At 39.1% G+C, this 13,469-nt stretch overlaps 1 protein-coding gene across 1 annotated transcript; it reads left to right on the top strand.

Moving 5' to 3' along the window:
• Positions 1-5,224: 5,224 nt before the first annotated feature.
• kynu (kynureninase) lies at positions 5,225-12,106 on the top strand. Its single transcript, XM_084346836.1, has 14 exons — positions 5,225-5,371; positions 6,591-6,777; positions 6,867-6,987; positions 7,079-7,161; positions 8,240-8,301; positions 8,426-8,497; positions 8,728-8,802; positions 9,247-9,393; positions 9,985-10,083; positions 10,169-10,242; positions 10,348-10,400; positions 10,642-10,727; positions 11,297-11,527; positions 11,653-12,106. Exons 2-14 carry the CDS (start codon positions 6,609-6,611, stop codon positions 11,770-11,772), a joined length of 1,392 nt encoding a protein of 463 aa, XP_084202962.1. The 5' UTR covers positions 5,225-5,371; positions 6,591-6,608; the 3' UTR covers positions 11,773-12,106.
• The last annotated feature ends 1,363 nt before the right edge of the window (positions 12,107-13,469 follow it).

Below are 13,469 nucleotides of genomic sequence, written 5' to 3' on the forward strand. Positions count from 1 at the left end.
TAAGTGTGGTATGAAAATAAAAGATTATAAACTTTAAGTTTAATCAACATGAAACAAATAAACATGATTTACTCGACACTTCAAGGTGTGGTCAACTATTGTCATACTGAAACATAACACATAATAAGTAATACTAATAATTTAGAGCCGTGGCTGCCACCAGTCCAACTTACACAGAAGGGCAAGGTCCTGTTCAAAGCTGCTTGCAGGATTAATTTGTTATGATTTTCACAAAACACTTAATACACAGAAGAGAAATACATACAAACACAAACAATATACACATGATGTAGTAAAGAAAGCAAAACAGTATGAAGACAGTATAAAAATGTTGTACTTGACACTAAATTTCTTGTTTACTGAGTTTAAATTAAAAACCTGTATTTTCTTTAAAGCAGATTGTTTTCCATTTCTAAAATGTGGGTTAGACTCTAAACGCTGCCCTCTGCAGAGGCCTAATCTGTTCGCTCGGTTCATTATCTCTTCATGTGACTGAAAACAGTTTGTGACTGAGATGATTTCACTGCGGGGGGAAGTGAGAGCCCGCAGAGCTGAAACAGAGAAGGTCGGCCTCCCGACTGAAGAGTAAATATCAGGTGCTGGAGGCCACTGAGACAAAGAGACATACCTTTCCACTAAATAAAGGACCTGAGAGGAGCAGCAGGTGGTCTGCGCTCGCCTTTTCATTCAGACTTCAGCACTGTGAGAAAGTCTCAGACCTTTAGTTTGAGACGTTAGCAGGTGGTTTTTAAGCACTTTGCTTCACTTTCAGGTATTTAAAACCTGAAACACGTTGTGTCTTAAACTCTTTCTTGTGGATTCTGACACCAGAATAAAATGTTGTTTTTTAAGAGAAGGTTGCCAGAGACCACTGTTCAAGACTGGGTTTAAACATGTGTAAGTGTGAAACTACTGGATATTTTTAACCAGACAGCACATTTCCCAGCTGTTCTCGTAGCAGCAAAAGTTGCAACATAAAGAAATGTAAAGTTTCGGCCCTGGTTTTACAACTTTTTCTGAAACCAACATCCAACCTGCCTCCAAGTGTTGCCATTTGGAGCAGCTGTTCACACTTTTGTGGTTTTAGTATACTGAAATCTTTACAGAAAAGTTGCCGGATGCAACAATTAAACAAACTGTCAATTCTCATGTTCGAAAAGCTACTTCAGTTCATCCCCATTTCCAAACAATTGCAATAAAAACAAATATGAAGAGCACTGATGAGCCCAGAGTTGCAACTTTAAATCCCAACGCTGACTGTGAAACGGCCTCAAGAAACAAAAAGTCCGACCCAGTAAGTATTCACAGATTTCTCTCTGATCCAACCCAACTACCTTTCTCTCACATACTAAAAGCTGATTGCTTTACACTTGAGGTTGACCCCGTGGTGACCTGTTTCAACAGGAAATACATCACATAAAGGAAGTAATGATACCATTTCATTTCACCTATTAACCAAAATGAAACACATCAGTAACATTTCAGTGGATCGGACATGTTTGGGTAAGTTTGGGGTTTTTTAACATCCACAACTCCTGACCAGCTGGTTGTGATTGATTGTGTCAGCTTTTGGCTTAAACCTTAAAAATAAAGGTGTTTCATTGCATAAAAACTTGCAACATCGCTACAATACAACCAGAGACACTGAAGGAATTAACAAGAAAGCAAAATATTGGTTTCTTTCGGAAACAAAATTTAGTGAAAATTAGTGAGATAAGAAACCTAATTCAAGACACAGGGGCCAGAAACTAAAAACTCTTTCTACCCTGTTGTCCTCCCTGCTGCTCCTGCTCTCAAACCCCAATTTGTCCTGTAGCTCTCGGCCTTTTCACACCTGTCCTGCATGTGTTCACAAGTGCCGCATCACCAACATTAGCCTCCTGAGAACCTCCTGAAACCCTCCTGGTTTGCTTGAGACTGCAGCGGCGGCGGTGGTGGCTCGTCTCTGAACAGGAGACATTATCTGCAGCCTCCTTTGATGTTTGTGCCCTGAGAAACGACACGGGGGGAAGTTTCAGTCCTGCCTCCTGAGCGCTTCCAGATGTCACACATCCTTTTCTTTACTGTGAGAAAAACAAGGGAGGAACATACAAGAGGCATGTCAGCGAATGCCCACAAACATCTTGCAACCATATTGTTTCTGCACTATTAAAAACCATGAGTCATTTTTAACACGTCTGCGTTGTTAGCCTTTCAAAACACCAACGTCGTCTTCTCTAAAACATGCCGTGTTTTTAACCACACGCGCAATCTATACATGTTTTCTTTACGTGTGGTGTGAGAACACGGCTCAAATATGTGCCGTCCTGATGTCTTTAAAATAGCTTGTCATTTTTAAGAGTGCAGTCAGATTAAAACAAAAAAAGGCTCTGGTTGCTTTGATTATGTCAGCTTGTCTTAGAGACGACAAGCTCATTTGTAGTTATTGTTTCCAGCTCTTGTGGAGAACGAAAAACCATCATGACCTAAAAATGCTCATTCAACTGTAAACTCTAAACTCAGAGGGCAGGGTGAATGGGGTCAAAGGTCAATCAGCTTGACCTACAGGGCACTTGTTATTGAGTTTTCCTGAAGGTCATGTCTAAGGTGAGCAGTTTTGTTTTTACAACATGCACATGAAGCTGTAGGAGCAATATGTATAGTTAAAGGCACATAGACATATACATGTATACAAGCATGAAGGGACAATACAGCACACATGATACAAAGGTTAGGTTAGAAACACCGACGAGGTATTGTTTTAAACTTTTATTCACGTTATGTTATATTGTGTTATGTTATATTGTGTTATGTTATATTGTGTTATGTTATATTGTGTTATATTATATTGTGTTATGTTATATTTCATTATGTTTTGTTGTGCTGTGTTATGTTATGTTATCTTATGTTATTTTGTAATGTTGTGTTATATTATATTTTATTATGTTATGTTGTGTTATATTATATTTTATTATGTTGTGTTATGTTATGCTATGTTGTGTTATGTTACATTATGTTATATTTTGTTATTTTGAGTTATGTAATGTTATTTTATGTTCTGTTGCGATGTGTTATACTATTTTATGTTATGTTGTATTGTATTATGTTATATTTTGTTATGTTGTGTTATATTATGGTTATGTTGTGTTATGTTATGTTGTGTTATGTTGTGTTGTATTGTGTTATGTTATTTTATGTTGTGCTGTATTATGTTGTGTTGTGTTATGTTGCATTATGTTGTGTTGTGTTGTGTTGAAGGCGTTTCTCAGGGCACCTTCTCAGATCCTCTTGAAAATCCCCAGAAGATACAGTGAAGTTTGTCAGTTGAGTCAGGAGGTTTTCCAGAGATGGTGTCTGACGGAAGGTTCTGGCCTCACTTTGAGTCAAAACACAGACTGCTGGACCTCACTGAGTGATGGTAACACCTCCGCACTGTAGGTCACCTCTAAACCATCTCACTCTGTCCAGGTTGATCATGAGACATTTCCCAAACAGTGAGGTGTCACTGAGGTAATGTCAGGTTACTGTGAGGAAACAATCTTACTCGTGAAAGGTGATTAAAAACACCTCTCAACACCTCTGGACTTGGCTCTGATTGGCTCTCATCACAAAATTAAAGTCCTTTGAGGCCTTTCAATGAATACATTCGTGTGTAATCTTGATTCTTTTTCGAATATTAAAGAGAAACAATATTGTGTAGTTAATGCTGTACATGGCTGTATTATTCTATGTTCCAACACAGTTTGATGCAGTATGGATTGAATCACCATCACCGTCAGCTGCAGCTAATGTGACGACATGAAAGCAGACAGCTTAGTGAGCTGTGAGGAGGAACAATGAGGCAGAAGAAGAAGAAGAAGAAGAAGGTGAGGAAGAAGATGAACAACACTTGAAACTTCAACTCACCGAAAGCCAAATCTCAGTCCTTAAAGTCACATGATGAGAATATGAGAACCGTTTTTCAGACGAGAGGTCTTCAGAGTTAGACTCAAACTTAATAAAATATGCAGTTATGTAAATAATACACACATTTAATCAATAAAAAGCAGCAGAGATACAAAAACAAATATTTTCCCTCAAATTAATAGCAGAGCATTTTTACCCGCAAAAAAAACAAAAACATTTTTTTTTACAATTTTTTAAATTATGTATAAATATGTTTTGCTTGAAACATCTGGCAGGTCAACTCAAACCTTATGGCAGGTAAAGATTGGCTGCGGGCCCTTTGGCAGCACTGATATAGATGGTAGTTCTGAAAACAATTAAAACTTTGTATAAAATATGAAAACACAACGAAACATTAAAAAACTATTACAGTCCACTAAACATAAATATTATCCAATTATTGATCTCTATATTGTAATAAGACATTTCTACATACTCTTGCATGGATTTGCTTTAACATAGTGTCAGCATCATAATGTTGAATGAATGAATCAGAATGTTGAACCTGCAAATCTGTTTGTACAGAATGTACCTCATCTGTAATTCATAGTGTGAGTGCATTTATATTAGCTGTAGTGATTGTTAGACTTTTTTTATAATCATGGTGAGAAGAGTGAAACACAGGAAACATTAAGGGAACCTGACATCTTAACAGTTAAATTAATCTCCTTCTAGACTGACTGTTATTTGCTGCTATCTAGTGGACATTTGAAGAAAATGCACATTTAACTCTGATGTAAGGATGTAAATAGCTTGTCACATCAGTTTGGGATATCTGGGCTTCCACAGCCTCGGTTAGCACCAGTATGGAGCCTTTTTGTTTATTAAAACAAGTCTCCAGCTACTTCAGTTGTTTAGGAGAAGATCCAGAAATGTTTTGTGGACATCAGCATGGAGAGGAGGAGATGATGAACTTTCATTTTTGGGTGAACTGTTCCTTTAATGTGGTGGGTATCATACTTCAAGTCCACATTTCTCTATAATGCAAAATACCAAGTCAGTTTACTTGACTTTTGTTCAATGGCGACACTCTTTCATTTAGCTTTTTAGCTAAATATTCAACAGTCTGGCTAACAGCTAAATCATTTAGCATTATATTATAATTTCCACTTGTGGCTGCAGTGAGTAAAAGGAGCACAGTCACAGGAGTCACATGTTTGGGTGTGTCATGTGGAACTTCACACTCTAACTTCAGATTTTCACAATAAAAAGAAACTGAGAAATGAGGAAGTCACTCTCTTCTGCCTGCGGCACAAAACTACACATCAGGAATCAGTCGGATCACTTTCGCTGAAGAGTCGGAGGACATGTTCCTCTCTGTTTTTATCTCGAGCTCTGTTCATCAGAACAATGATTAACCTGAGTGAGTTAACAGAGAGGTTAAAGAACATTTCCAGAGTCACTCAGTCCAGCAGCTGACTGTGGAGAGGAAGCTCATCTGCACACCGTGAGTTTTGTCTTTTGCTACATTGTTTAACGGAATGAAAGCATGAATGACGAGTCACACGTGTTGAATGTAAACAGAAGCATTTTAATTAGATTGTGTAAAAACTGGACTGTTATCGGTGTCGATGAAGCAGAGTAAAACTCCCAGGGGAAGTAAGCTCGCAGGTTTCACCACAAATATACATTTCATAGTGAAGTAGACTTTCTTAAGCAGCATTTACACTAAAACAGACACTTTTCAACAACTTTTAACAAACTGCAGCTGATGTATGAGTGAACAGGTGAGGTGAAAAGTGAGGCCTTTCTGTACACAAACTCATATCTCATATAGAATAGACACTATAGCATGTTTATTGAGATATATATCCAAATGTGCACTTAAAAATGTAACTACAAACACAGATTACATTCTTGAAAATGTCATTCGCAGGTTTATGTGTTTTGCTGCAAGTCCAATCTTTTTAATTTCAGTAGAAGATTTAAACCAAATTAATCTTAAAAAATCAATTCAGTACTTTAACTGGCAACCTTTGCAGTGAGGCTAGAATGGGTGTAATGTGAGCCAAGCTGAACTGGTGCCGGGGCAGTTTGATGAAGGCGAGTAAAAGGGGAAATCAAGACAGGAAAAGATGACTGCATGAATGATTTGATCCTCGTCCAATACTTAACTAAAAAGAGTGCATGTGGCGTTTTCTTAGTTCCTGAAAAGTTAAGTTCTTATTTCACTGGAGAGAGACAACTTCCAAAATACTTTGTGGCCATTTTAAAAGAAGTTTTGAATGAATCAGATGTTTTGGGGTGTTTTTTTCCCTTTAATTCAGGATTTCTTGTCAAGGGAGAAACTGCAAACCTGTGAAAAGTCCTGACGTGCCATTACAAATATCCAGTTTTGTTGCTCTAAAGACACCTGCAAAGATTCCCGATGTCTTGTTGAGACAGCTGCAAAAAGACGTTGTGCTAACTATTTGGTTTTGTTCACCAAAAAACGGCTGCAAAAAGTCCCGACATCTCGTCAAAAATATCTGGTTTCATTAACTCAAAGATGGCCGTAAAAAGTCTCAACATCTTGAATGAAATCACCCCGTTGAAGTGGGCTGTTTTTCCTCTTGGCAGCAGTCTTGTTTCTGTGGTTTCCAGAAACATACTATTCCAACACGTAACTAACTGGGCTGAAATATATGTTGAACTTACAAAAAGTGTAGTATTTTGTCTCTCTGCAGGCCAGCAGCCTCACAGTAATGGACCCGTTTGATGGCTCGACAGTGACAGAAACTTTGAGGCGGGTTTCAGCCGAGCTGGGCTGCAGTCCGACCTCTGCAGACGTGGCTGCGTACCTCGACAAACATGACCAACTGAGACATCTCAGGGAGCAATTCCTGGTGCCCAAAATAGCAGACCTGCCTCCCTGTGAGTGAAAAATTGCTGATTGCATATCAATGTCAAGTCATTTAAGCCTATGAAAATAATTAGCATTAGTGTGTTTGGTGTTTCTGTAGCTGATCCTTTGCTGGTCGATGGCACCAAAGAATGCATCTACCTCGTGGGAAACTCACTGGGGCTTCAGCCCAAAATGGCCAGGAAGTACCTGGAAGAGGAGCTGGAGAAGTGGGCCAAGACGTACGTGTTCACTTATATTCATCGTTTATCAAAAGGGTTTCAATATGAGGTAAACGTTCAGTTACAGTGTGTAACATCTACTCTGTTACAGGGGTGTCCACGGTCACACAGGAGGCTCTCGACCTTGGGCCTGGGCTGAGAACAACATCGAGGACCTCATGGCTAAAGTTGTTGGTGAGAGACACTGTACTTTAAACATTTCTGTGTCCACATTTCCAGCTGTTTTAGTGCCAACCACAACTGGCTATTTTTCAATGGACCAAAACAGGTATTTTAAGCCAAACAATGACATTTCAAGGCTGCTTAATGTGCGACTGCAATTCGAGTCTGTGGGGACATTTCCAGTTGTTGTTTTGGCGACCAAAACAGGTATTTTAAGCTTAACCATGTCGTTTCAAGGCTGACAAACAGGGACATTTCCAGCAAGGTTAGTGTTGACCAGTGTTGGCTATTTTTCACGGGATGTCAAACCATCTCCAGGCTTTTTTGTGGAGATCACAACAGGTATTTTAAGCCAAACAATGCCATTTCAAGGCCGTCTGTGGGGACTTTTCCAGCTGTTTTAGTGGCGACCAAACCGGCTATTTTTCATTGGAAGTCGGACCAACTCCAGATGTTTTTGTAACAGATATTTTAAGCCAAACCATGATGTTTTTCTAACCCTAACCAAGTGATTTTTGTGCCTAAACCTAACCAGAGCACAACACAGCGTTACGAAAGGAGAGAACTGAAACAAACGTAAAGTTGCAACAAAAAGAAACACTAATTATGAACTTAAATGTGGTTTTGCAGAAATGTACTGAGCTAACATTTATTCTGGAGACTGGGTTGTGCAATCAAACATTTTTTAAATCAAATGGAGCTGAACACAAAACACTTGAACACGTGAATCCAGATGTTCACTCAGTGTTGTTGTAATGCTGTTTATCATTCTCCTGTGAAGCTGCTTGTTTGGGTCACTGCACTTTTTGTGGCGTCCAAAGTCCACATGACGGGTTTTTAAACAAACAGAACTTTACATTTTGACTTTTTTCATCACATTTGCTTCGATTTATTAAAAAATATTACACAATAACAAGACAAAAAAATAAATAACACAAGAAGAAATGAAAGATTTCACAAGACTGATCCAGCATGTACGGCGTTAAAGATAAATTAGATTGGTGATTCTTCTAAATATCAGCGGATCTTCAGTGATCCTTGAGAAAAGCACCGATGTATGAAATGAGAAGTCGTTCTCTTTTCATTACAGGAGCTAAAACTGAGGAGGTGGCACTGATGAACGGCCTGACAGTTAATTTACACCTTCTGATGGTAAGAAACAAACAAATCTGTCAGCATTTAGAAGACGGCAAAACACAACTGGAAGAAAAATAAAAAAAGGAAAAACAGACGTTAGAAAAGACTCAAAATGACAGTTCATGTCTTTATTCTGCAGCTTTCCTTCTACAAACCCACAGCAGCTCGCCACAAAATCCTCCTGGAAGACAAAGCCTTTCCTTCAGACCACGTGAGTTCACCTATGAATGTTTGAACCGACACGTAAACACCCAGTTTCTATACAATCTGCTTGAATTATTGAGCCGCAAATCCAATTTTTACTTCTTGGTTGTAGCCCTGCTGCACTTTGACTCCAGCTCAGATAAAAACTGTGAATATCAAAGTTCACTGGATGTTAAAAGCTGGTGGTCCGACACAGAAACAACAAATGAACGTGACTCCTGTCTCTTCTGTCCTCAGTACGCCGTCGAGTCTCAGATCCAGCTGCGAGGATTCGACCCTCAGGAGAGCATGCTGCTGTTGAAGGCCAGACCGGTACAAGAGCAGACAGTTCACACACAAAGTTCAGTTGTGTTGCTGTGAGCTAGCATTAGCCTCTGAGCTACATATTTAGGAAAACAAAGTACTTCCTATGGAAGTGAAGACTTTTTTTAATCAGATGATCCATTTTCTAAGTCTGATAACATTTCCAGGAGATTTATTTTTTTCATGTGTGAAACCGAGTGAAGAAAAAGAAGTCAGGAGAAAAAAAACAATCTCGGTTTCAAACGTGAAAAATAAAGAAATTCTCTTGAACTTTCACCCCCTTGAATCTTGGATCCTTATTATCCTGGTAAACCTTTTTTTCCACTCGTTCTCAAGCCACAAACACAGGAGATAAAACTATTCAGACTTAGAAAATGGATCACCAGAAAGAAAACGTCACAGGACACAATAACTGAGAAGGCGGAGTGAAAACTGTGTTTGATCACTGTTCAGGGAGAAGAGACTCTGAGAACGGAGGACATCCTGGAGGTGATCGAGAAGGAGGGCGACTCCATCGCTGTGGTGATGCTCAGCGGAGTTCAGTATTACACCGGTCAGCTGTTCAACATGGCCGCCATCACTGAGGCGGGCCAAAGGAAGGTAACAGAAAGACATGCAAACCACCAAGGGTTAAATATAATCACGGAGAAAACCAAAAAACGAGATCACATTAACTTCACTGACAGCAGTGAAATATCAGCTTACAGTGGGATGCCACTGCTTACTGGCATATGCCGCTTTTAACTGGCATATGCCGCTTCAAGTCCAGCTTGGTGCCAAGTTGTTTATTATGCCTTGGGTCCTTAAATTTGAGGGAATCAGTTCTGGACAGTTCTTAGGACCCTGAAACACAAAGGCAAAGATAAAAAACTGTGAATGTGTTTTTGAGGACAGTTAAGATCCTCAGTCCTCCTATAAACCTGCAAATATTGCTAGATTTATTTTTGCTTTCTTGTAATGTTTTGTTATTTGATGCACTTAGTATTTTATCTATCGATCGCTCAGACTTTTACATTTATTATAAACACGCTGATTTCCTTTGTTCTCCAAGTGTGGAAATACTTTGTGCTGCAAAAATCTGACGTTTAAGAAAAAAATGTGATTTGTGAATTAACTCTTGATCCCTTATACTAGTCATCATAAAACAGATGAGAACAGGAGAATATAATTTATTTTCCTTTTGTCTGTCAGGGTTGTTTCGTGGGGTTTGACTGCGCCCACGCTGCAGGAAACGCCGAGCTGAAGCTGCACGACTGGGGGGTCGACTTCGCCTGCTGGTGCTCCTACAAGGTCAGCTGACAGGAAGAATCCTCCACATATGAGTTGATGTATATATAATGTACAGTGTGGCCTGATGACGACTGTCTGCTCTCAGTATATAAACTCAGGTGCTGGAGGTCTTGGCGCTGCATTTATCCACGAGAAACACAAAGACACCATCAAACCTGCGTGAGAGCTTCGTCCAAAACCTTTCTTCTAAATGTTTAAAGCTTCAGGTTTATTTTTAATTTTTGAGTCAAACTGCTTTCATCATTTTTACATCCTGTTCCTCAGGCTGATGGGATGGTGGGGACACAACCTGCACACTCGCTTCCAGATGAGTAACGGTGAGCAGAAATCATTTTTAAAAGATTTTATCACTCACCTCCACATTTCTGAGGCCACTGCTGTGAGTTTAAAGTTGCTGTTTGCTGACATCTTGTGGTCTCACATGATATTACATCAGGAGTATCGCCACATTTGTGTATTAACACAGAAACTCTGTTTGTACAGTAAATGAATGACTGAAGTCTCAGACGGCTCCATGTGTTTGGTGTAGTTTACAGTGTTGTTTGCATGTGTTTTCAGTGTTGGAGCTGCAGCCTGGAGTGAGCGGCTTCAGACTGTCCAACCAGCCCATCCTGCTGGTCTGCCCCCTGCAGGCCAGTCTGGAGGTACTGCAGCACATGGGTTAATGAAAGAACTTTCTCAACATGAACAACTGGGAAAATAGATTCCCAGAAATTGATCTGGAATATTCTTTTGGCACCTGGTTTTACTTCTCATCTAAATTTCTGTAATTTGTTTATTGAAATATCAAGATTTGTCTATGAGGAATTTTGCACATAAAATCTAAATTTTCATCAAGTATGATAATGACATTTTGTCTCTGAAGAGAATGTTTCTCCAAAATATGTAAGAATCAAGAAAATCCATGTTTTAACCAATGCATTTTTTAGATAATTCAATGGATTTGAACCCTTTTGTGCATGAATTGATAAATCACAAAGTAACATCTCAAAAATCAAAAATCATTCCAATATTTTTCAAATGAAAATTTTTTTTTTTTTTCAAGAACATTTTTTTCCCTGGAAATTTTTTTTCTACCGGTAAAAAAATGTCTCCTGATTTTTTTTTCATCCGGTTTTACACATGAAAAAAAAAGAAACTTTAAAAGATTATCCTGGCAATACTTTTTTCCACCAAAGTACTAACCAACTTCACCTCAATATCATTCTTCCAGGTGTTCAACATGACCAGTATGCAGGCGCTGCGCAGGAAGTCCGTCCTGCTGACGGGTTACCTGGAGTACCTGATCAAGCATTTTTACACCAAAGACCCTGCCCAGCCTCACAAACCTCACGTCAGCATCATCACGCCCTCCGACCCCCAGCAGAGAGGCTGCCAGCTCTCACTCTGCTTCTCCATCCACATCCGAAAGGTCTTCCAGGAGCTGGAGAAGAGGGGCGTCGCTGTGAGTAGATCCTAAATAATCTAACAGCTTTAAGATGAAAATAACCCTCCAAAGTCTCTTTATAACAGAGGAGATTTCTCTTTTCATGATCTCTAACATGAACTTTGTGACTTCCTGTTGTTCAGTGTGACATGAGGGAGCCCAGCGTGCTGCGTATCGCCCCGGTGCCGCTCTACAACTCCTTCAGCGACGTCCATCGTTTTGTAGAAACACTGGGAGCAGCGCTCGCCGCCGGCAGCCAATGAGTGAAGAGAAGAGCAGTGAAAGTTTACAGCGCTGATTAAATCCACTGACTGCTGTAAACTCAGACAGGTCCAGAACAGCTTTATTCTCAGATTTGTGAACTTTGCTCATACTTAATAAAGTTGTTTATTGATTGTTTTTAATGCAACACATTTGTTCTTTTGACCTTGTACTTGAAAAACAACCATCACCTCTGTTCTTTCACCTGCTGCCTTACTGCATCACTGAGACCTCTCTCAGGTTATTATCAGTGTTTGTCTGTTTCAGGAACTTTAACATGAATTGGCTGAAAATAAACAATTTTTACTACAACATTAAAATAAAATTAAAAACCCAGTCTGCAGAGTTTCTTTTTCTCTTGAGTTGAGTTGAACTGATTTCATCCCACACAGGTAAACAATACAATGCTACTTCTATTACTTTTATTCTTTTTATTATTCTTTTTTAATTAAAAAATAAAAGTTTGCATTTAAATACTGTTCTGCATAATGAGAGTTTTTATTTCTAACAAGTACATTCTGCAAATGACACTTGAAATAACATCACTGACTGAATTATTATGTTAAAAACAGGACTTAATATAAAAATAAGAACAAGAATAAGAATCTACTGAAGCTCTGAGGGGCAAGTTAAGACATTTTTTTCTGGTGTTCCATTTTTCTACGTCTGAAATTGTTTTCTCTCCTGTGTTTATGACTTGAATTTGGCTTTTCGAAATTTCAGAAGACATTTTTTTTGCATGTGCAAGCGACATATGTTTTTAAACAGGAAACCATTCCTGATGGCACACCATACAATTTGTGAAACAGAATCAGCATAATAAACAACTTGGCACCAATCTGGTCTTGTAGTGGCATATGCCAGTTAGAAGCGGCATATGCCAGTAAGAAGTGGCATCCCCTTTGTAAGCTGATATTTTTTGTCAGTTAAGTTTGTGATGTCATGTTGGTCCAGTGGCCATGTAGGATAGGGGTTAAAATAAGTTAGTGTCATGGGTTCAAGACCAGGTGAAAGCCAAATGACCTTAATGTTCAGTGGCAGTTTTTTTGTTTAATGTAAAAGAGTTGGTTTCAGTTTAAGAGGGTAACAACGCAAAAGGAAAAAGTATTTCAAACAGAAAGAAATGAGAAGAAGCTGCCGGTCATTCTCCTCCCACGGGAACAAATGACGGTGTAGCTGGTGTATACAAGACATGAGCAGACATTGAAAAATGCTGCGTTTTTTATTGTATTAAAAAGGCACAATCTCAGGATGTTTTTGGACTTGCTAGAAAAATGCAAAATTTGGCTGATGTTTAGTGAAAGAGAAATGTTCAGAATTTCAAATATTTCATTATCTAATTAGCTCAGTTGGTAGAGCGGGTGTCCCATGTGCAGAGGCTTTGGCCTTGCTGCAGTGGCCCAGGGTTCAAGTCCTGGCCAGGGACCCTTTGATGTGTTGCTCACCCTGTTTCCTTTCATATCTCAAGCTTTCCTGTCAATAAAGCCAAAATAAAAAAAAAACTCACTGAAAGAAAGTTCAGAAGAGTTTTTTTTAGCGTCATGTCATTTGACAACAATCTGGACTTATGCCAGCTAGAAGCAGCATATGTGGCATCTCCTTTGTAAGCTAATATTCTTTGTCAGTTGCTGTCAGACAGGTTTGTGTTGTCTGTTTGGTCCAGTGGCCATGTAGGATAGTGGTTAAAATAAGGTAGTGG

This window comes from Pagrus pagrus, assembly GCF_965226575.1.
Source record: "Pagrus pagrus genome assembly, chromosome: 24".
Lineage (NCBI taxonomy): Eukaryota > Metazoa > Chordata > Actinopteri > Spariformes > Sparidae > Pagrus > Pagrus pagrus.

Coding starts and splice junctions, on each gene's coding strand:
- kynu (XM_084346836.1), top strand. CDS start 6,609: ATGGACCCGTTTGATGGCTCGACAGTGACAGAAACTTTGAGGCGGGTT. Junction 6,988..7,078: donor CTGGAGAAGTGGGCCAAGAC/GTACGTGTTCAC, acceptor ACTCTGTTACAG/GGGTGTCCACGGTCACACAG. Junction 10,401..10,641: donor TCGCTTCCAGATGAGTAACG/GTGAGCAGAAAT, acceptor ATGTGTTTTCAG/TGTTGGAGCTGCAGCCTGGA.